An 18,789-nucleotide genomic window follows, 5' to 3' on the forward strand; every position below is an offset into this window, starting at 1 on the left:
TTATATGTTACTATTACGTATATGTATGTAAGGTTATATTGCTTGTGACTTTGTGTTGCGTGATTGCGTGTATGCATTTGAATGCAGTACCTAAAAATGAGAGAAAGGAAAAATGAAAGATGGCGGAACTTAAGAAAGTGAGTTCGTTTTGTATATTAAAGTTACAACAGGACATGAATTACATAGATTTGATGAAATTACAAAGCTTCTAGTAGCCCATGAATACTGGTGGAGGAGGAGATTGGTAATGTGCGCCCAAGTTCTTCGGCAATTCGATTGGAGTGAAAGTAGGCCATTCGATTGGAGTGAATGTAGGCGATGCTGGTGGTGGTGGAGACTGGACCGGTGGTGGCGGAGATTGCAACGCCACTGGTGGTGGTGGAGACTGGACGGGTGGTGGCGGTGGGGAGTGGACTGGTGGTGGTGGGGAGTGCACTGGTGGTGGTGGAGAATGGACTGGTGGTGGTGGAGGAGATTGCACTGGTGGAGGTGGGGAGAAGACGGGCGGTGGTGGTGGGGATTGGACTGGTGGTGGTGGAGAGTGCACTGGCGGTGGTGGGGAGTGGACAGGTGGTGGTGGAGAATGGACTGGAGGTGGTGGGGAGTTTACTGGTGGTGGGGGAGAATGGACTGGCGGCGGTGGGGAGTGGACGGGTGGTGGTGGGGAGTGGACAGGTGGCGGTGATGGAAAGTGCACTCGCGGGGAAGGAGAGGGGACCGGGGGCAAAGGAGATGGCGACTGAATTGGTTTGGAAGAAGGTGGTTTTGACTCACCGTGAGGCGGAGGTGATAGTTCAACCGATGGAGTTAGCTCCGGTTTCAATGGCTTCGGACTCTCCGGCTTTTGAGATGGAGATGGAGCCTTATATTGTGGCTTGGATGGCGGAGAGAGCGTCTTAGATCTCGGTGAAGAGGTCGTCTCCTGCTTAGGCTTAGATGGCATAGAAGGCGTCTTAGCTTTTGGCGAAGAGGGCGTCTTCTGTTTAGGCTTGGATGGCAGAGAGGGCGTCTCGGATTTTGGCGAAGAGGGCGTCTTCTGCTTAGGCTTAGACGATGATGAATGTCTCTCCGATTGTGGCGGTGACTCAACCATACCCTTTGGAGACTCTCCATATCCCGACCCACGGCACTCTTGAGCTTTACAATCCACCTTCTTGTTCAACGCCACGTGGCACACCTTCTCCGACCTCTGCTCCTTCTCCCCGGCAATGCAGTTCTCCTCGCCAACGAATGTCACCTCCGGGATGGCTTCATGGTCGCAGCTTGCGTCCTTGGCATCGAAATAATTGTGGGAGTAGGTTAAGTTCTTCAAGTTTGGCAAGCTGCAGACAGTATCAGGCATGTTGCTTCTAAACTCGTTCCTAGCAATGTTGACAACCTCCAAGCTCTGCATGTATTCCATCCCCTCCGGCAAGTCCCCCACGAACTTGTTCATGCTCACATCGAACACCACCGTCGAGTTCAACAGGGTCACCTCCTCCGGCATGCATCCCGATAGTTTATTATTCGACAGGATCAGTTCGTCTAAATAGCCGGCCATCTTGCCAATGCTTTGGGGAATGCACCCCATGAGGTGGTTATTAGACAACACTATCACAGAAGCAGGAGAGTTCCCCAAATTCTCAGGGATGGTGGACCTGAATCTGTTGTTGTTCATAAAGATGGCATCAAGCTCCTTATCGAAAAGTTCCTTTGGGAGCTCGCCTTCGAAGTCGTTAAACCTAAGATCGAGGTATTTGAGCTCTGGCAGCTCAAGGACAACCTTAGGGAAAGGTCCAACGAAGCGGTTGTTGCTCACATCCATCTCGAAGAGGAGCTTTAGCTTCTTGATGCTCTTGGGGATGATCCCGCAGAACCTGTTAGAATTCAAGTGGAGGAGGCTGAGGTCGGCCAAGTCGCCGATCTCGTCGGGGAGGTGACCAGCGATGTCGGCGTGGTTGAGGTCGACTCCCGCCACAACGGTGAGGGAGGGGTCGTCAAGGGCCTGGGCGCATACGATGCCGTTGTAGGAGCAGACGTCAGGGCCAACCCAGTTAGCAGTGAAATTCATCGGATCGGAATAGATAGCCTGCTTCCACGCCTCAAAGGCGTGGCGCGCTTGCTTCAGCCTGTTATTTGGTACGAACTCTTCTTTATTTTTGGTTTCTACACCATGTGCGGATGCTCGAGAGCATGATAAGGAGAAGAAGAAGAAGATGCCGATGAGGAAACATCCATGAGCATTCATTCTTCGAGGGTTCTCCATTCTTACCCCCTAGGCAAGCCTAAGGCCGTTTATTGTGTATTACAATAACAAAACAAAAATCCGTTTTATGCCTCCTTAGAAATCTAGTCTATTGAACCACCATTTTCCTCTCATCACCACAAGATTTGAGAGGTCTTTCTCCGTTCCACTCTATTTTTTTTACCCTTATTATCGTATTACCAATCACATATTTGTGCATGACAAACAAACTCAAATTACTATTATAAACCTTGCCTTACATATATTAGAAAAGATAATAATCTCACCATCTCACTATATACAATCAAACCATGAGCTAATTTAATTACTATATTAAGCAATAACCTTTATACATAAGAAACACAAAATATAGGGTCAATGCGTCTCGTGCTCGGGTGGCTGGGAGTACCAAGCAGCGCATCTTCCTCTGGCTCGGAGCAGTCTGGTGAAAGGCGAGTCAGGCATTCGAGCTTTCTCTTCTTCCTCGAGCTCCTCTGAGGTCTTGGGCAATCCATCCGGGATCGGACAGGGATAGGCTTCTGCTTTCACAGCGCTCGTTGACTTCCGCAGCTCACCACATTCCTTCTTCGCTTTGTGAATGCCTGCAACTCCGTGCACACAGCTGATGAGTGATTTCACTCCACCTGCTTCCACTATCAGTCTCTCCACCTCTTCCTTGGGTGACTCTTTCTGTATCAAAAAATGGGAGGATATTAGACAATTTCTTAATTGAAACTGAATCAACTCAGACCATTCAGAAAATGAATCAGGTGAGATTTAGAGACCTATATCATGATATCCAAACCCCCCAAAAAAAAGTATCCAGTCATTTTTATATGTAGCATGGATTTCTGAAGCAGATTACAGAATTTCAATTTATTTCCAAGAATCAATACAAAAATACAATTCACCAATTCAACAACTTACTTCAAGCTCTTTGAGCTCAAAATAGGCCTGCCAGCAGCTATAGGACTCATCTCCTTCGAGCGTCACGCAATAATCTGAATATCAAACAAGATAACAAATCATTAACTAATCACTTCATTTTTACTGAATAAAGAGCTACGCAGGCAAAGCTAAAAAAACTAGAAGCATAGATAGAATCTTCTTCTTTTTTTATACAAACAGACAAATCTAATGAATGAATCTACAATATGCGCATAAAGCACCAACACATTGACGATCCAAACTACATTGAAAACCTAATTTATCATCTAAAACGGGTTTAAAGTTGTAGCGATCGCAGAAATTCGGAATAAAACCGATAATCTGTGAAGCGGAGAAGAAAACCTGCCTGCGATTTGATTCTCAGCTTTCTGAATCAAAGGAGGCTCTCTAACGGCTCTATCGATCTTGTTTCTGGTGAACGGTTCCAGCTTTGGTATGTAAGCACCGGTTCTCGAATTGGAAGAGCAAACGACAGGGGTCCAAGAGCCGCTTCTCGATTTTGAACACTGCCGCGAACCATTAGATTGGACACCGAAAGCGTTTACCGCGTAATTCAAAGGCGCAGTCTGCATATTCATCTTCTTTTCCTTCAAACGATCAGATTTCGTGAGATGGTTGTGTGTGTGTGTGTGTGTGTTTTAAGATGGGGTTTAATGAGAGAGTTGATTATTATGGATAGATACTTTTTTTTGGAGTCGGATAAGGATGAGATATTTTTAATTGATTTTCGTTTCAGGGGATTGTTGGGGTGACATTGCGGTTATGGTGTAGACAGAGTGACGGTAAATATGGACCGTCGATGGGATGCTATAGGGTGCGGGTGATGGAGTCTGCAACTCCGGCTGCCGTAGATTTGGATTTGAAACAACGGGCGCTTTTCTACGCAACATAAATTAGAATGGGTGGTGTGGGGTCCGCCCAATTGAAAAGTATAGGCAACGCAACGCACTTCTCTATCAAAAATCTGACTAATTATATTTAAGACTTCTTTAAGGGATATAATCAGGTCGTAATCATTTTTTAAATCCATAATAGACAAATATATTAATAAGCTATGTTATGGATGTGAATATGAAAATTTGCGTACATCAACTCAAATATACGTAGTTGACATACCAATATCTTTGTATTGACATCTACTTAAAATAATTGTCAATAATGGGTAAAACTATTATATTAATATAGTTATAAGAAATAAAAATTAGATTAAATTAGTATTATAATTTGCTTTATTATTTGATAAATGAAATAGAAACTTAGGTTATTTTAGTAAATTGTTTAATAAATATATTACATTCGTCAATAAAAAATAGTACTATTCTTTATGCACTGTACTAGTTTTATGAGAATTTTTTTTTAAATAGAAGTGAGATTAATTTTAATGAATAAACCAACATAGAAAAAGTAATTATTTTTCATGGTGAAGTACTATAACTTTTACTAGATTTTAAGCTTATGAAATATATTAGTTGCATTTTTATTTAAAAAAAAATTAAACATATTATAATCTATTGACTACTGTGCAAGAGTTGTCAGAGGTAGATAACTTATAGAGAGTTTTTATTAGTTCGTGGTCAGATATGATTACTCGGATTGTGAACTGATATGGAAGAACAAATCGGAAAGAAAGGGTGGACATCTCTCTTCTTATTCAATCAGCACAACAAGATTACATACAAGAACAAGAAAAACTGGACACTTAAATCAGTAAACACCATTGACCATGATTCATACATATTGCTACCATATAAAACTTCCAAATCTTTGTATGCTTCTTTAAAGCAACTAACCATTATTTTGAATCCAATTTGCTGCCCTTCTTAGCGTCAATCCATGAAGCATGAGCTTCAACATCCAAAAAAGCTCTTGAAATATGCATATTATTCAAGTCCACCTCTCTCACTTCCTCTGCCCATTTCATCACAAACATATTACAGTCAACTACTTCAATCTTGCCGAGAGTGCTTGAGAAATTACGAGGCAGCGCTTCCAATCCGTAGCAGTGCTTAATTCTTATAAACTCAATGTTCTTGAAGGAAAATCTTCCAAGTTCCCATCTCACTAGATCAATATCTTCAAGTAGAAGATATTGGACTTCCCCGAAACTATAGGCGTCAGCTGCCCACCTTGCTCCTTGGAAGGCCAAGCATCGCAGCTCGAGCACTTTGAGTTTTTGCAGTTCACCTATAACACGCATATGCTCCCAAGGATATCCGAGCCCACTCAAGCTCAATTTTCTAAGACCTAACGGGAATATCTGAACAGGAGTGGGTTGCGGTTGTTGTCCAATACCGGCCCTGAACTCAGGATTCACAACGACACATTCAAGTGATTCAAGGTTACTAAGACCCGAGACGTTGTCCAAGAAAGTGAACGGAATACTACCATCGTCATCAGGGTCTAGTTCAATTCGAATTCCCAACGTTTTCATGTTAGGAACACCTTTGAATAGCTCATCTGTGCAACTTTGAGCACTCACATCTAAGAGTGTTGAGAGGTTTGGTAAAATGACACCACATTGAGGGCTGGTTAGGCTTCTTCCTGTGACATGAAGATGCTTCAGTTCCTTAATATCCCAGATCTCAGCTGGCAGAAGCAACGAATCATCGGTGGATTTAATGCTCAAATATTCACCAACGATCAAATACTGAAGGATGCGGAGATTTGATATTGAAGTAGGAAGTTGCCCACTGCAAGTGAGGGCGAGATACCTTAGATGAATTAGTCCTACAAGCTCATCTGGGAACTCATAGAGACGGATTGTAAGAGCATCCAATACCCTCAGCAACCTCAAACCAAAATCCACCGTGACTGGATATTGATGGGGAGGAGCAGTACATAGCAGAGAACGTGTAGCTGAGATGGTTGTGATCGTGTCGTGCACTTCTTTGATGCCTAGTAAAGTGCTATTGTGGATGCATAATCTGCGTTGCTTCTCCATACCTTCAATTGAGCTATCACCAATGGTATCCAAGGAATGGAAAAAGTTGCTCTTCGCAGCTTCTGTGTTGGATAAATGCCAGAAAACAGAATGGAGGCGAAAAGTCTCAGATTCAGAATAGTAGCTCCTTTCGCAAATCATAACAACACTATTATCAACAAGCTCGTTCAAGCAATTTTCTGCAAAATCTTCCACATTCTCGGACTGCTTTGGTTCGAGAAATCCTTCAGCATCCCACAACTTGATGATTCTGGAGGTGGAGATCTCATGATTTTGACGAAACACACCCATGTAGAGAAAGCATGCCCTCAAATGTTGAGGTAAACTCTCATAGCTTGGAACCAGTGACTGAGATATTTCACTATGTGCATTCTTGAAAACTTGGTGTTGTTTCTGATATGCTACCTCGGTCCAATACTCTACATTCTTCTCAGCTTTGGATAGGTGGTCAGCAACTAAGAGGATTAAAAGAGGAAGCCCGTCACAATTCTCTGAAATCCGCTTCCCAGCTTTCTCTAGCGCACGAGGACATGAGCCTTCGGAAAAGACTTTCTGACAAAGAAGACTCCAGCTTTCTTCTTTGTTCAGCAGTTCCATTCTTACAGCAATTTTATAAATTGGACTGAATCTTGCTACATATGCAAGCCTAGTTGTGACCAAAACTTTAGCCTTTGATTTCTTCAACAAATCCTTTAAGAATTGCAACGTCTCAGTGTTCCACACATCATCCAACACAATTAGGCATCTCTTGTTGGATAACTCAGCACACAATTCCTTAGTTAATGCCCCATCTCCTCTCATACTTACTTTATCCATGCTGGGATATATCTGAGCCAGGATATCAACCAAGATTTCTTTTGATTGATATCTGGGGCCTAAAGTGATCCAGACACGATGGTTGAAATGATCCAAAACTGATTTGTCTTCGAAGATTTCCTTAGCAAGAATCGTTTTGCCAATGCCCGCCATCCCCAATACTGACATGAATTCAATCTCAGGCATCGTATAATCCGGGAACATATGCATCTTGAATTGTTCAAGATAATTGTAAGATAGATTACTATTCAACCCTGCCACCACCATTTTCATAGCTGCAGTTCTTCTATCATTAGCCAAACAAAAATCACTTAGAAGTTGGATGTCTTCCCCGATTTTATCAACCTTGCAAAAAAGTGATTACAACTAAATTATCCCTCTAAGATTAATCAGTTAACTAAAGACTAAAGGATCTCATGATATGTCAATGTTACAAAGGCTGCAGTCATACATCTACTCATCACAACAACATGTTTTTAATTGTATCAGCTATGCATATCTTCATAATTGAAATACAGCTACTAAATATCACTATGGTCTATGAGAATGAGATATGAATCAGAAGGGAAAGAACAGTACCTCCAACAATTCATCAGGAATCAGAAAAACAGGATGCTCTTTATCTTGAGCTATTCCATTCCAGCATGCTTGCAGTTCCATCTTCTGATTCTTCTCGGCTTTCAACATGAAGAAAACAACCTTGGCAAACGAAAACATACGACCTTGACAATTTCTAGCAATCATCCTCCCACTTTCCTCAGTCTGTCGAGAGCAAGACGACCTCACACCAAAAATAGCCATTTTAAGAAGATCCCAAGTGCGATCTTCATCCAAGACAGGAATTTGGAAAATCCTGCAACAGTCGGCATATAAAGCAACTTCTTCAAAGCTGGTAGTGATCAAGATTAGGCTCCCATTACTCTGCTCCGGAAACGACCTTCTCAAGTCGTCCCAAACCTGAGTTTCCCATACATCATCAATCACAAGCATATACTTCCGACCCTTCAAAGATGAGTACACCTTCTCAATTAACAATTCATCATCTCCTTCCAACACAGATCCTTCACAAGGACCCCTCATTTGATCAAGAATGGCTAGAAGGGTTTCCCTGAGTTGATACCTTGGGCCTATTGTGACCCTCGCACCACAGTCTAGGGATTGCTCTCTGCCATTGTATATGTGCTCGAAGATGGTTTTAGCAATCATGCTGCGGCCGGAGCCGGCCATTCCGACGAACGAGAAAACGCCGAATTCATCGGGCCGTACACCTTTCACTAGTTTGCTTTTTAGATGGTTGAATTCTTTCGACAATCCAACCATCTTCACCCCAAAATCCCAAATTGATGTAGCAGCATTGGCGTCGTCGTCTTCTTCTTCATCACCCGGCACTGATTTTTCTAATTCGTTGAGGAACTCGTCCTCCTTCTTCTTCATCGTTTCCATTAACGAGCCAATGGCGTGACTCAATTCTTCGATTCCATGGGTTTCTGGTTCGGAGAGGAAATGATTTGAAATTTCGAATTCGAGTAGATCTTCTAATTTGTGAAGTGTTTCTTTGATTTCTGCATCCAAAGCGTTTAGCCTCTTCCTGGTGGTGGTGCTGGTGCAGCTATCGTCTGATCTTTCCAGGACTTGTTGCAGGGATGTGAGGCTCTTGTGAATGAGTTGTAGATTTGAGGAGAGCGAGGAATAATGAGGAAACTTTGGGAGGCGGTTTATTGTTCGCTTAAGAGAAACTACAGCAGCATGAGCCATCTCTGAGATATCTTTCTCAATTCTCAGGAGCAATAGCATGCAACCTGTATAGAGAGAGACGACGAACAAAACTAGGAGAAGGGAGTTGCAATCTGAAATGTCTCCATGAATAAGTCCACATGGTAGTACTATTTGAATAAGAAAAAAACTTTGCATTTGTACTCCCTCTCCGTTCCCAATTAATTATTAAAAGTTGGTTGAAAAAAGTTTGTAGAATGTGGAATTCATTTTTTTATATTGATTTTATAATAAAATGTTATTGAAGTGGGTTAGTGGAACGTGGGATCCTACTTACCATTTGTGGTAAAAATAATGTGTGACAATTATTGATGGACGAACGAAAAAGAGTGAAACTTAATCGGGAGTAATTAATTAAATGTGAGTGAAGTGAGTTAGTGAAATGTGAGACCTACTTACCATTTATAGTAAAAATAAAGTGTGACAATTATTGAGGAACGAACCGAAATGAAAAATAGTGACAATTAATCGGAAACGGAAGGATTATTTACTAATACAATCAGCCACTCCCAAGTGAAGAAAAGGAGCAAAAGTGTGTTTGTATAAATATTTTGAAAGAATGGTGGATTTCTCAGAAGTTACTAAGAAATGGTATTGCATAAATTGAATTTAACCATTGATTTATAAATTATAAATATGATAAAGTTGGTGGCATAGATCTTGTCACTTACCTAATACGGAGTACCTAATTTGTAAAATAAATCCATTTATTGCGACTCTACATTTTCTAAAACGATTGGAGCTCAACTTGTTCATTGACTTAACAAAGCCTAGTTAAAAGCATCTCCACGGCCGGCTAGCCAACCGACTAACGCCCTTTTTCGTTTTTTTTTTTTTTTAAAACCTATATAAACGTGATTTTAGTTTCATTTTCATTTGCACCACTTGTTTTAACGAGTTTTCTCTCTCTCTAAATTTCTGTACAAGAGCATCATCGAGCGATGAGTAACGCGGGTGGTAGCAGTGGTGGTAGTGGTGGGGATGCTGAGGAGTACGAACGGCAGATGAACGAAGCTATGGAGGCCTACATGAACCGCGAGATGGAGCGGTACATGCGAAGAGTGGAACAGCAGACGATACCTCGCCCTCCACGGGTTGTCCACCGCCGAGCAGTGATTGATCGGGATCACGTAGTTGCACATCAGCGGCTATATGACGACTACTTTTCAGAGAACCCGCGGTTTCCCGCAAATATGTTCAGGCGGCGTTTTAAAATGCGCAGGGAGTTGTTTATGCGTATCGTTGACGCTTTGGAGCGTCGGTATCTGTATTTCCACTTCAGGCACGATGCGGTTGGTGCCACACCCCTATTCAAAAGTGCACGGCGGCAATCAGGCAGTTGGCCTACGGAGGCGCGGCAGACATGTGGGATGAGTACCTCCACATCGGTGAGACGACTGCTCTGGAATGTCTGAAGTTTTTCTGTCAGGGCGTGATAAACATTTTCGGTGAGCAGTACCTTCGAAACCCTACTCCCCAAGATTGTCAGAATTTGATGCAGATGCACGAGGAGCAGCATGGGTTCCCCGGGATGTTAGACAGCATAGATTGTATGCATTGGGAGTGGAAGAACTGTCCGACTGCCTGGAAGGGGGCCTACACGACCGGCTACAAGGGAAAGAATCCCACGATGATCCTTGAAGCCGAAGCTGATTACCGCCTGTGGATCTGGCATGCGTATTTTGGGGTAGCCTGGTCGAACAACGACATCAACGTCCTGAACTCGTTGCCCCTCTTTAACGAGAAATGTCAGGGCATCGGTCCAGCCGTCTCATTTGTGGCCGACGAAAACCGGCATGATATGGGCTACTACTTGGCGGATGTGATATACCCTGGGTGGCCTGTCTTTGTGAAGACGATCAGGCACGCAAGTGATGAAAGGAAGGCCTACTTTGCGGAACGACAGGAGTCGGCGCGCAAGGACGTGGAGCGCGCATTTGGTGTGCTCCAGTCTCGATGGACGGCAGTTAAGGGTCCAACGCATTTGTGGGATGTCGAATGCGTTTCCCAAATTATGTACGCCTGCATTATCATGCACAGCATGATCGTCGAAGACGAAGGCGTACAACTGACTAGTTGGGCCAATGACGATGAAGCTGGTCCAAGCCACGGAACGGCCACCCCTAGCATACGACGCGGGGTACCTCTCGATGAAGTCGACCGCCTCAAGGAATATGCCGACATGCGCCAAGTGGATGCTCATATTCAACTCCAAAATGATATAATTGAAGAGTTGTGGGCACGGAGGACTGCACGCCGATAGTTTTTTTTCTTTATTATGTAATTTTTTTTTATCTATGTACCTTTTTTTAAATGCAATTAATGAATTTTACCGTATATGTCTCGTAAATTTAATTCCGTAATTTAATCGTAATTTTAATTCCGTAAATGTAGTATTTTTTGAATTATTTTTGTTGCGACTGGCCTATGGCTTGCCTAAATCTGATGTGGCAGGTGGATTTTTAGTGCTGCTGACGTGACAGGGAGAGAGAGTGGCTGACCTATGGCTAACCTATGGCTGACCTATTTGCATTGAAGATGCTCTAAAATATACTAAGTCTTAAACAAGTATACTAAGTTTTTTTAACTACTACTACAACTATCATGTTTAAATGTAATATCCACACCTTTCCGGAAACATAGAGACATTGATATCCACTTACCAGTTCGAGGATTGAAACATAAAAACCTTGTAAAAATTACTTGGCTTTTTGAAAAACAATGGCTGCCTACTCTGCCGTTACTGTTTTCCGGCAGACGCTTGAGCAGCTGCTGGATTCCGAGCAGTTTCCTCCTCACGTTTCTAAGAGTCAAATCACACCCCTCCATGAGAACGTCTGCTCCTTGCAATCCTCTCTCGACAAAATCCCCTTCGTTCCCAAGCTAAAAAGAGAGAAAATGAAGGATTTGCAAAGTAGAATCAGAGAAGCCATCTACGCAGCTCAAGACGAGGTTGACTATTGGGTCAGAGGCCATTCACCACATGAAAAGACTATGAAGAAGCTCGAAGACGATATACAACTCGTAGAAAAAGATGCTGCCGATATGGAGCGGGAGACCAGATTCGACCTAAAAGCCCAGGATCTCGGCTTGGAGAGTGATGCTCAGCCCTTGTTCAGTTTTAGTGGCAATGATAAGATCGTAGGGCAGGAGGAAGACTTCAAAAATGTGTTGGAGAAATTGGTAGATGAATATGATAAAATTAATCTTGAGGTGATTCCCATCACTGGGCTGCCTGGCATCGGTAAAACAACTCTTGCTAGAAGTATCTACGACGACGAAGGAATAAGGCACAATTTCAGGATTCGTGCTTGGGTTACTGTATCACAAGACATCAACTACCAAGAGTTATTCTCAAAGATCTTAAGTAGCATGGAGATCAAAGGCTATCCAGCAGGGCGCCCCGCCTCCCAGGGTGACAAGGACCAATTGCGCGTTGACATGTATTTCACATTGTACAATAACAAGTACCTGATCGTGCTGGATGACGTCTGGGATATCAAGGTTTGGGATCATGTGAAAAACTCATTTCTGAATAACAAGAACGGCAGTCGAATTCTTCTCACCACCAGGATTTCCACTTTGGCTAAAACAGTTACAACCTCTAGGTTTGTTCATGAGATGAAGCTCATATTCGTCGGTGTATCTTTCTTGCCTGATGAAATCTGGGAGATGCCAGAGTTGAGGCATCTGTGGTTTACAGAAACTGATTTTCCTGCTCTTCCACCAAGCATTCCTCAAAACAAAGCCTTGCTTTTAAACCTTCAAACTCTTTCATACATCAATGCTGCTTCTTGCACTAGGGATGTTCTTAGAAGCATGCCTAGTTTGAAAAAATTAAGTGTGTGGGCTGAAGCACCAGGTGTCATAGGCCTTTATTTAGACGAACTCCAGCAACTCGAAGCATTCAAGTTCACTGTCTTGCATCCCAGCCCTAACAAACAAGTTGAATTTGAGCCTAAAATTTCATTCCCTCAAACATTGAGGAAGCTGAGTTTAAGTGGTTGTGGACTTCCTTGGGATGCAATGGAAGTTGTTGCTGCACTGCCGAATCTTGAAGTCTTGAAACTGCGAGAGCTTGCTTTCAATGGCAAAGAATGGTGCCTGGAAGACCACTGTGTGTTTGAGGAGCTCAAGTTCTTGTTGATTGAATACCTCAATTTCAAGAGGTGGATTGCTGATGAGTCCCACTTTCCGTGTCTCGAACGACTGCATCTAAGGCATTGCTATGAGTTGGAGAAGATCCCTTCAGATATTGGATTCATAGGATCCCTTAAGCTGATCGAACTGGTTGACTGCAGTCCTCAAGCTGTGGAATCGGCAGAGGTAATCAAGCAAGAACAGGAGGTCGACTATGAGAAAAAGGACTTTCAAGTTCGCATATATAATTCTTATGTGTAGATTATCACTTTCCCGCTTTGAGCAACATATCCTAGTCTAGGTAAGCTGTATCAAATAGTATAAAAAATAGTTCAATCATCTGTCTTGGTGGAAACGGAAAATTCGGGCACCAACCACGCACCCATGTACTCATATGTCACAAAAGTCTTCTCTTCTCCAACTCTCAATTAGATTTGAGACTATGAAACGTCATATTATTTCATAAATCCGAATAGAGTATAGATAACGTAGAACGTGGAGGTCCAAATTTTCATAACAACCTTATGAAAGATATACTCCACGATCATAGCAATAGTATCACAGGTTTGACAAGATCATGCAGCTGAACAGGAGATGGTTGATCATTTCTGGTTCCTCCTTGTAACAATTACACCGATCGTCTGCAATGCCACAAACTAAAACAAGAAAGTGAAATAAGATGCACTGGTTTTTGGATGCTCAATCATTTATCCTCAATCCACCTTGATCCAATGGTTTTTGGATTTTATCTCGGGCAATCAGATTTCCACTCCGTTTATCTTATTGTCTCCGAAGCTGAATTAAGAAGTTTGAAATTTGAGTTAGGAACCGTAAGTGATTGGGGTCCCTTTGGGCCACAGATATTAAAGTTGATTTTGATATTACAACTTAGTGCCCAATTGGTGTTGAGAAAATTGCTACAGATAGATAAATATTTCAGTAGATAAATCATGAATGTGGATATTGCTACAAACGGATATTTGTATCTCATTCAATCGCACAAGTATAATGATGAAGATTTGATAAGACTCGTACATTGAATTTAGCTTAGCAAGGTTCTATTCATTGGAAAACTGCATCTTCATGAACTCTATCTCCATCTCCAAATCAAACCTCTTCTTCTTTTGATTCTCCACCTCCATCCTCAGATTCACAATCTCCTGCATCAGCTGTTCCTCCCTCGTTGCCTCGACAGGTTGTTGTTCGCCTCTGAGTAATGCAATAATCTGCCCCACCCTCTGCCTCTGATCATCCAAACTATCCCTCAAAGCCAACATTGTCTGCAAGACAGTCACCGCTGCACCACCACCACCATCACCACCTTCGACGCCTCTTGCATCACCGCTCTCATTCTCCCCATCACCGTCCTCTTCAATTACATCTTGTTTGGCAGCCGCATCATCAGCTGGAAAAACAGGATCCAATTCGAACCCTTCCTCGTTGAAGTTCCACCCACTAATCCTCCTGTGCTTCACAATTTGCCCATCGGCCTCATCATCATCGTCATCTTCACTACTTCTGCTCAATGATCCGAGACGATGAATCTCCGCCCCCTTGAACCTCTGCTCAACTGCAGGCACTCCATGCAGAACATTCTTGACCAAGAAATCAGGTCCCTTGCAATTCTTGAAAAACGAATGCTTCAACAATTTTTCCGCTGTTGGCCTCTTCGAGGGGTCGTGATCGAGGCATAAACCAACCATGTCCTTGAAAGACTTTGAAAATCTCTTATTCATGCTGGCCTTCGTCTTGTCATAGTGATCAGAGAAACGGAATTTCTTGGTGATTTTCATCATCATCGATTTGGAAGGAGGGAGATGAGACAGAGGAGGCCTTCCATGGGCTAATTCCAACGCAGTAATACCAAAGGACCATATGTCAGCCTTGATACCATACCCTGTGTGAGAATGAATCACCTCCGGTGCCATCCAATACGGTGTTCCGGTGACATCAGTAAGCAGCATCCTAGACATTGAAGATGAGGATCCAGCCCAACCACAAGACAGACTCGACTCGTAAACAGAAGCCGAGACACCAAAATCAGCAAGCTTCACCATGCCGTTGGAGTCGATAAGAATATTGCCGGCCTTAATATCTCTGTGCAGATGGCCCTGGTCGTGAAGATAGGATAGAGCACTCAAGATTTCCTTGAGAACTGCAGCAATGCATGGCTCGGGTAGGCCGTCTGGATATGATGAAGCAATGATCGACTGCAGAGAGCCACCGGACATGAAGGGCATGACCACCCAAAGAGAGCTTTTCACGGTGAAGGAGCAGTGAGCTCGGAGTATGTTAGGGTGGCACAGAAGCGTCATGATCTTGGCCTCACGTCTCACATTTTCAAAATCCATCTTCGACTTCTCAAGATCGATCGCTTTGATCGCTACCACAGAGGATTCCATCGGAATGCAGACGGCCTTATACACAATGGCACTCATTCCTCTGCCGATTTCATCAAGAATCTGGTAGCAGTTTGAGTCGAGGGGATAGTGATCGCTCATCGCCTTTCTGAGAGAATCTTCTTCTCTACCTTCGCAAGCCATGAAAGACCAGCTTCTCGAATGGTTTCTTGTAGAGACAGAAAGTAAGAAATTTAAAGGTGATAGCTGCGTATGCGAGAGGTTTCTATTTTGTAACATGAGAGGTGGAAATTGAAAAGCAGATTTCTTGTGAAATAGAGATTCATGCAGCGGTGAAAAGTGAAAGGATTCATGTGAGTTCAACTACTTGATTAGATTTGATCAGAATATCTAAAACATACTTTTAACTGGCAGGCAGATATATCCATCTCTATATACATTACCAGAAAAGCTAATTTAGCATAACTATTCATCTATCTAGCTAGACATGAATATATTCACTAGCAAAAAGGCTTCTCCTGTTCAAAGCATTTGACCTTGGGCTTTCTTCTGCTGCAACATGAACTCGTGACATCTCTCCGCTTTTTGCCTCATATCTGCGAGCATCTCTTCCGTCTCTGCAATGATTTGTTGAGGCTCGTATACCGCCAAGAAATCGAGCCATTCGCCCAACGTCATCTTCTCCAAATCCGCAACCATCTTCCCCTTACCAGCCTCAACTGAACTAGTAACATTTTCTTCTATTCCAATGTTTTTCAGCTCAGCTCCAATATCTGATCTTTCTTTCTCTTCTTCCAGATCCGGATTTGGTTCTTCCTTCTCTGTTTCTTCACAAATTGTCTCCACAACTAGCTTCTTCTTGCCCCTTCCTCCACCTCTCGTCGATCTTTTGCCATCGACTACAATTTCTTCGACATTGTCTTCCTTTTTTGAGCTCCTCGTCCTCCTAGTGCTCACGCCTCTCGTTTCTTTGATTCCACTTGTCCCCAAATCTTTATTCTCTTCAACATTCAAATCCTTTGCCGAATTCTCATTTCTCGCCGAATTTCTAGTCCTCCTAGTGCTCACGTTCCTCCCGTGATTCGCCTCGGCTTCGGTTTTCTCCACATCAGCATTATTATGTAACCCTAGCTCGGCAAACTCGTGAATTACCCCCAAATCGACGACCTGCTCTCTCACGCGCCGCCGCGTGTTCCTCCTCACCCCAGAACCGACTTCACTCTCCGCCCCGCTAACGAGCTCCACCCTAATCGACGTCTTCTCGCCGATTTTGATAACGTCGCCGTGGGACAGGGCAGCCGGTTCGAACGGCTCTAGCGGTTCGTCGTTCAGAATGCTGCCGTTGGAGGAATCGAGGTCGGAGACGGTCCAGCGCCGGTCGGCCGGCTCCGGCGTTTCTTCAGCTTGGATGAGCAGGTGGTTGGAGGAGATTCCGGCGTCCTTGATAGCTAGCGTGTTGCCGCGGACAAGGCGGCCGATCTTCACCGCGGTTCCCGCCCTGAACTCTCTTGTGTTGCCCGATAAAGGTCCCTTTTCTATGATTAGCTTCAGCGTCGGTCCTTGGTCGGCGGACCTTCTGGGAGGCATTGTTTTGGGTTTCGTTGAATTTTTGATAGGGTTAGTGATTTGGGGGAGAATAGAGGTAAGGAGTTTTGGTTTACATATTTTTTTTTTTTTTTGTTTGCTGAAAAATTTGAATTAAGTAGCGCGATGCTGAAAATCCAGGCACACTTCTAAAATTGAAATTGACGTTTCGAAACCGAAACCAAAGTAGTCACTATGATTTTGAAATTGGATACGTCGAAAAGTTCTACAGTTACAGTTCCACCATCGGGTAATCGACTCATCAGTTGTGATACTGCAGGTCCCTGTTCCAGTTGTGAATTATATCAAAAGTCCATGTCGTTTCTAGTTGTGATACTGCAGGTCTCTCAGAAATAAAAATATCTACGGATGTCTCTAATCTTAAACATAATCACGTACACTTGTTTTTTCGAACTAAAAGACCATTCAATCCTTAAAGGCCATTTTGGACAAAACATTACAAAATCTGCCGTGGTAGCCTGCCTGCTGACATCTTTAGAAGATAATTAAATTAAATTACATTAATTTATAAAGTTATTTTTTAAAAAATAATGTAGACAATCGACCAGAATTTATGACTCCAAATAAATTACCAGAATTAATGACTCCAAATTTATTACATAAACTATACGTATAACACAAATAAATTAGCAGAATTTATGACTCCAAATTTTCTTATATACCATGTCAAATATAATATCAGAAATTGTATAAGTAAAAATAATTAATAATTACTCATCTAAAACTTAATGTAAAATAAAAATTAATTAATATATATAAAGGATAATATATTAAAATTTCAAAGTAATCGTTATATCCAATTATCAATAAATCATTTGGCAAATTTGATCAATTTAATTTAGATATATTTGCATTTTTTTAATAATAGCCCATTAATTAAATCCCATTTAATATCCACAATAAATAAAAACCCGCCGTATCTAATTCTATTCATCTTCTTCCCCCATCCTTTGCATTCCGTTTTCTCCATGTTCTCCATGTTCTCCCTAAAAATTTTGCATCAGACGACATGTTCTCCACAAATTAAGGCAAGTCTTCTTGCCTTTATTCGAAAATACACAAGCTGAAGGATCCAACTACAATTTCAGAATGTTCCTGAATATGCAGTAGCTACAGTGCTATTGCATTTTTTGTGTGATACTGTTCAATATCGCTAAAAAGGACGGTTTTGGGATAGGTTATGGAGTATGATTGGAGCTTAATTCTACTCCAAAGATGCATTTTGCAGTATGGTTGGGGATGCCCTAAGCGTAGGGTATCGGCTAGATCGGGTAGAGCGATGGCGCTGATAGGACTTGAATCCTATCCGAGTGATTAGAGCACACGAAATTGTGAAGAAGACGATAAAGAAACCTAGTTGCGTCAACTAGGGTTTCGGAACTTGGGTTTCAAGAAAAGATTTTTTATTTCTTTGTTCTTGAATGATTTTTTGACTCTCTAATAGACTCTTTATATAGAGTCCGGACCCTGCTTGATTCGACTCTGTAAAGAATCAAGAAGAAAACCCGAAAAGATATGATAAAATTACCTAAAGATATTGTTCAATAAAAATAATAAAGCAAAGACATAATTAAGGAAAATAACTATTCTAACTAATATAATGAGTAGTCACTATTGCTGGTGGCCATTCTTGGTGTCGGACTCGTCTAGTTGAGTAGGTTGCACGTTTGAAATTCACCTTGTTCTCAAGGTGGAAATCAGGATAAAAGGTAGCTTGAACTCTTTCAACCAATTCGAAATACAAATTTGGAGAACAATTAGCCGTCGTAAACCTGAAGCGGGCCATGTGGGAGTTGATCACTCCATTACTTAGCTTATCAAGGGCATAAATTGGAGGGTCAATATGTGGAGTAAGTGAAATAGCCACATATGGTTCCTCTACTGCAGCTGTCTGACTAGCAACGTCCCAGCCTGTTGTTTCCAATGAACGAACTCTGACCCGTTCCTCTGCTCTCCCAAAATCGAGTGATAGATCATTCTCG

At 42.5% G+C, this 18,789-nt stretch overlaps 6 protein-coding genes across 6 annotated transcripts; 1 reads left to right on the forward strand and 5 right to left on the reverse strand.

Annotated features, from left to right (window-relative positions):
• Nucleotides 1–129: 129 nt before the first annotated feature.
• LOC125223709 (leucine-rich repeat extensin-like protein 7) lies at nucleotides 130–2,334 on the reverse strand. The gene has a single exon (XM_048126972.2). It carries the CDS (start codon nucleotides 2,243–2,245, stop codon nucleotides 209–211), a length of 2,037 nt encoding a protein of 678 aa, XP_047982929.2. The 5' UTR covers nucleotides 2,246–2,334; the 3' UTR covers nucleotides 130–208.
• Nucleotides 2,335–2,443: 109 nt separating this feature from the next.
• Nucleotides 2,444–3,842, reverse strand: MEE14 (maternal effect embryo arrest 14). Its single transcript, XM_048126973.2, has 3 exons — nucleotides 3,519–3,842; nucleotides 3,152–3,225; nucleotides 2,444–2,914 (listed from the first exon to the last, which is right to left on the reverse strand). Exons 1-3 carry the CDS (start codon nucleotides 3,748–3,750, stop codon nucleotides 2,600–2,602), a joined length of 621 nt encoding a protein of 206 aa, XP_047982930.2. The 5' UTR covers nucleotides 3,751–3,842; the 3' UTR covers nucleotides 2,444–2,599.
• A 961-nt stretch (nucleotides 3,843–4,803) lies between these two features.
• On the reverse strand, nucleotides 4,804–9,495 carry LOC125219268 (putative late blight resistance protein homolog R1A-3). The gene is made up of 2 exons (XM_048121194.2): nucleotides 7,509–9,495; nucleotides 4,804–7,274 (listed from the first exon to the last, which is right to left on the reverse strand). The coding sequence occupies exons 1-2, from the start codon at nucleotides 8,838–8,840 to the stop codon at nucleotides 4,965–4,967; spliced, it is 3,642 nt and encodes a 1,213-aa protein (XP_047977151.2). The 5' UTR covers nucleotides 8,841–9,495; the 3' UTR covers nucleotides 4,804–4,964.
• A 1,928-nt stretch (nucleotides 9,496–11,423) lies between these two features.
• On the forward strand, nucleotides 11,424–13,103 carry LOC148933925 (putative disease resistance protein At1g50180). Its single transcript, XM_089062053.1, has one exon. It carries the CDS (start codon nucleotides 11,424–11,426, stop codon nucleotides 13,101–13,103), a length of 1,680 nt encoding a protein of 559 aa, XP_088918179.1.
• Nucleotides 12,807–15,481, reverse strand: LOC148933926 (Protein kinase superfamily protein). Its single transcript, XM_089068667.1, has 2 exons — nucleotides 13,878–15,481; nucleotides 12,807–13,637 (listed from the first exon to the last, which is right to left on the reverse strand). The coding sequence occupies exon 1, from the start codon at nucleotides 15,479–15,481 to the stop codon at nucleotides 13,901–13,903; it is 1,581 nt and encodes a 526-aa protein (XP_088924793.1). The 3' UTR covers nucleotides 12,807–13,637; nucleotides 13,878–13,900.
• Nucleotides 15,482–15,556: 75 nt separating this feature from the next.
• Nucleotides 15,557–16,874, reverse strand: LOC148933927 (FHA domain-containing protein At4g14490-like). The gene has a single exon (XM_089068727.1). The coding sequence runs from the start codon at nucleotides 16,787–16,789 to the stop codon at nucleotides 15,725–15,727; it is 1,065 nt and encodes a 354-aa protein (XP_088924853.1). The 5' UTR covers nucleotides 16,790–16,874; the 3' UTR covers nucleotides 15,557–15,724.
• Nucleotides 16,875–18,789: the final 1,915 nt, after the last annotated feature.

The sequence above is a fragment of the Salvia hispanica genome, chromosome 1 (assembly GCF_029641045.1).
Source record: "Salvia hispanica isolate PSC_SH4W2 chromosome 1, Shi_PSC_v1, whole genome shotgun sequence".
Lineage (NCBI taxonomy): Eukaryota > Viridiplantae > Streptophyta > Magnoliopsida > Lamiales > Lamiaceae > Salvia > Salvia hispanica.

Excerpts from the sequence above, each read along its gene's own strand:
- LOC125223709 (XM_048126972.2), bottom strand. The coding sequence starts at position 2,245 with ATGGAGAACCCTCGAAGAATGAATGCTCATGGATGTTTCCTCATCGGC.
- MEE14 (XM_048126973.2), bottom strand. The coding sequence starts at position 3,750 with ATGAATATGCAGACTGCGCCTTTGAATTACGCGGTAAACGCTTTCGGT. Across the intron at positions 3,226-3,518 it reads AGCTGAGAATCAAATCGCAG|ATTATTGCGTGACGCTCGAA; the intron begins GCAGGTTTTCTT and ends TTTGATATTCAG. Across the intron at positions 2,915-3,151 it reads TTGAGCTCAAAGAGCTTGAA|AAAGAGTCACCCAAGGAAGA; the intron begins GTAAGTTGTTGA and ends TTTTTGATACAG.
- LOC125219268 (XM_048121194.2), bottom strand. The coding sequence starts at position 8,840 with ATGCAAAGTTTTTTTCTTATTCAAATAGTACTACCATGTGGACTTATT. Across the intron at positions 7,275-7,508 it reads TTCCTGATGAATTGTTGGAG|GTTGATAAAATCGGGGAAGA; the intron begins GTACTGTTCTTT and ends CTTTTTTGCAAG.
- LOC148933925 (XM_089062053.1), top strand. The coding sequence starts at position 11,424 with ATGGCTGCCTACTCTGCCGTTACTGTTTTCCGGCAGACGCTTGAGCAG.
- LOC148933926 (XM_089068667.1), bottom strand. The coding sequence starts at position 15,481 with ATGTTACAAAATAGAAACCTCTCGCATACGCAGCTATCACCTTTAAAT.
- LOC148933927 (XM_089068727.1), bottom strand. The coding sequence starts at position 16,789 with ATGCCTCCCAGAAGGTCCGCCGACCAAGGACCGACGCTGAAGCTAATC.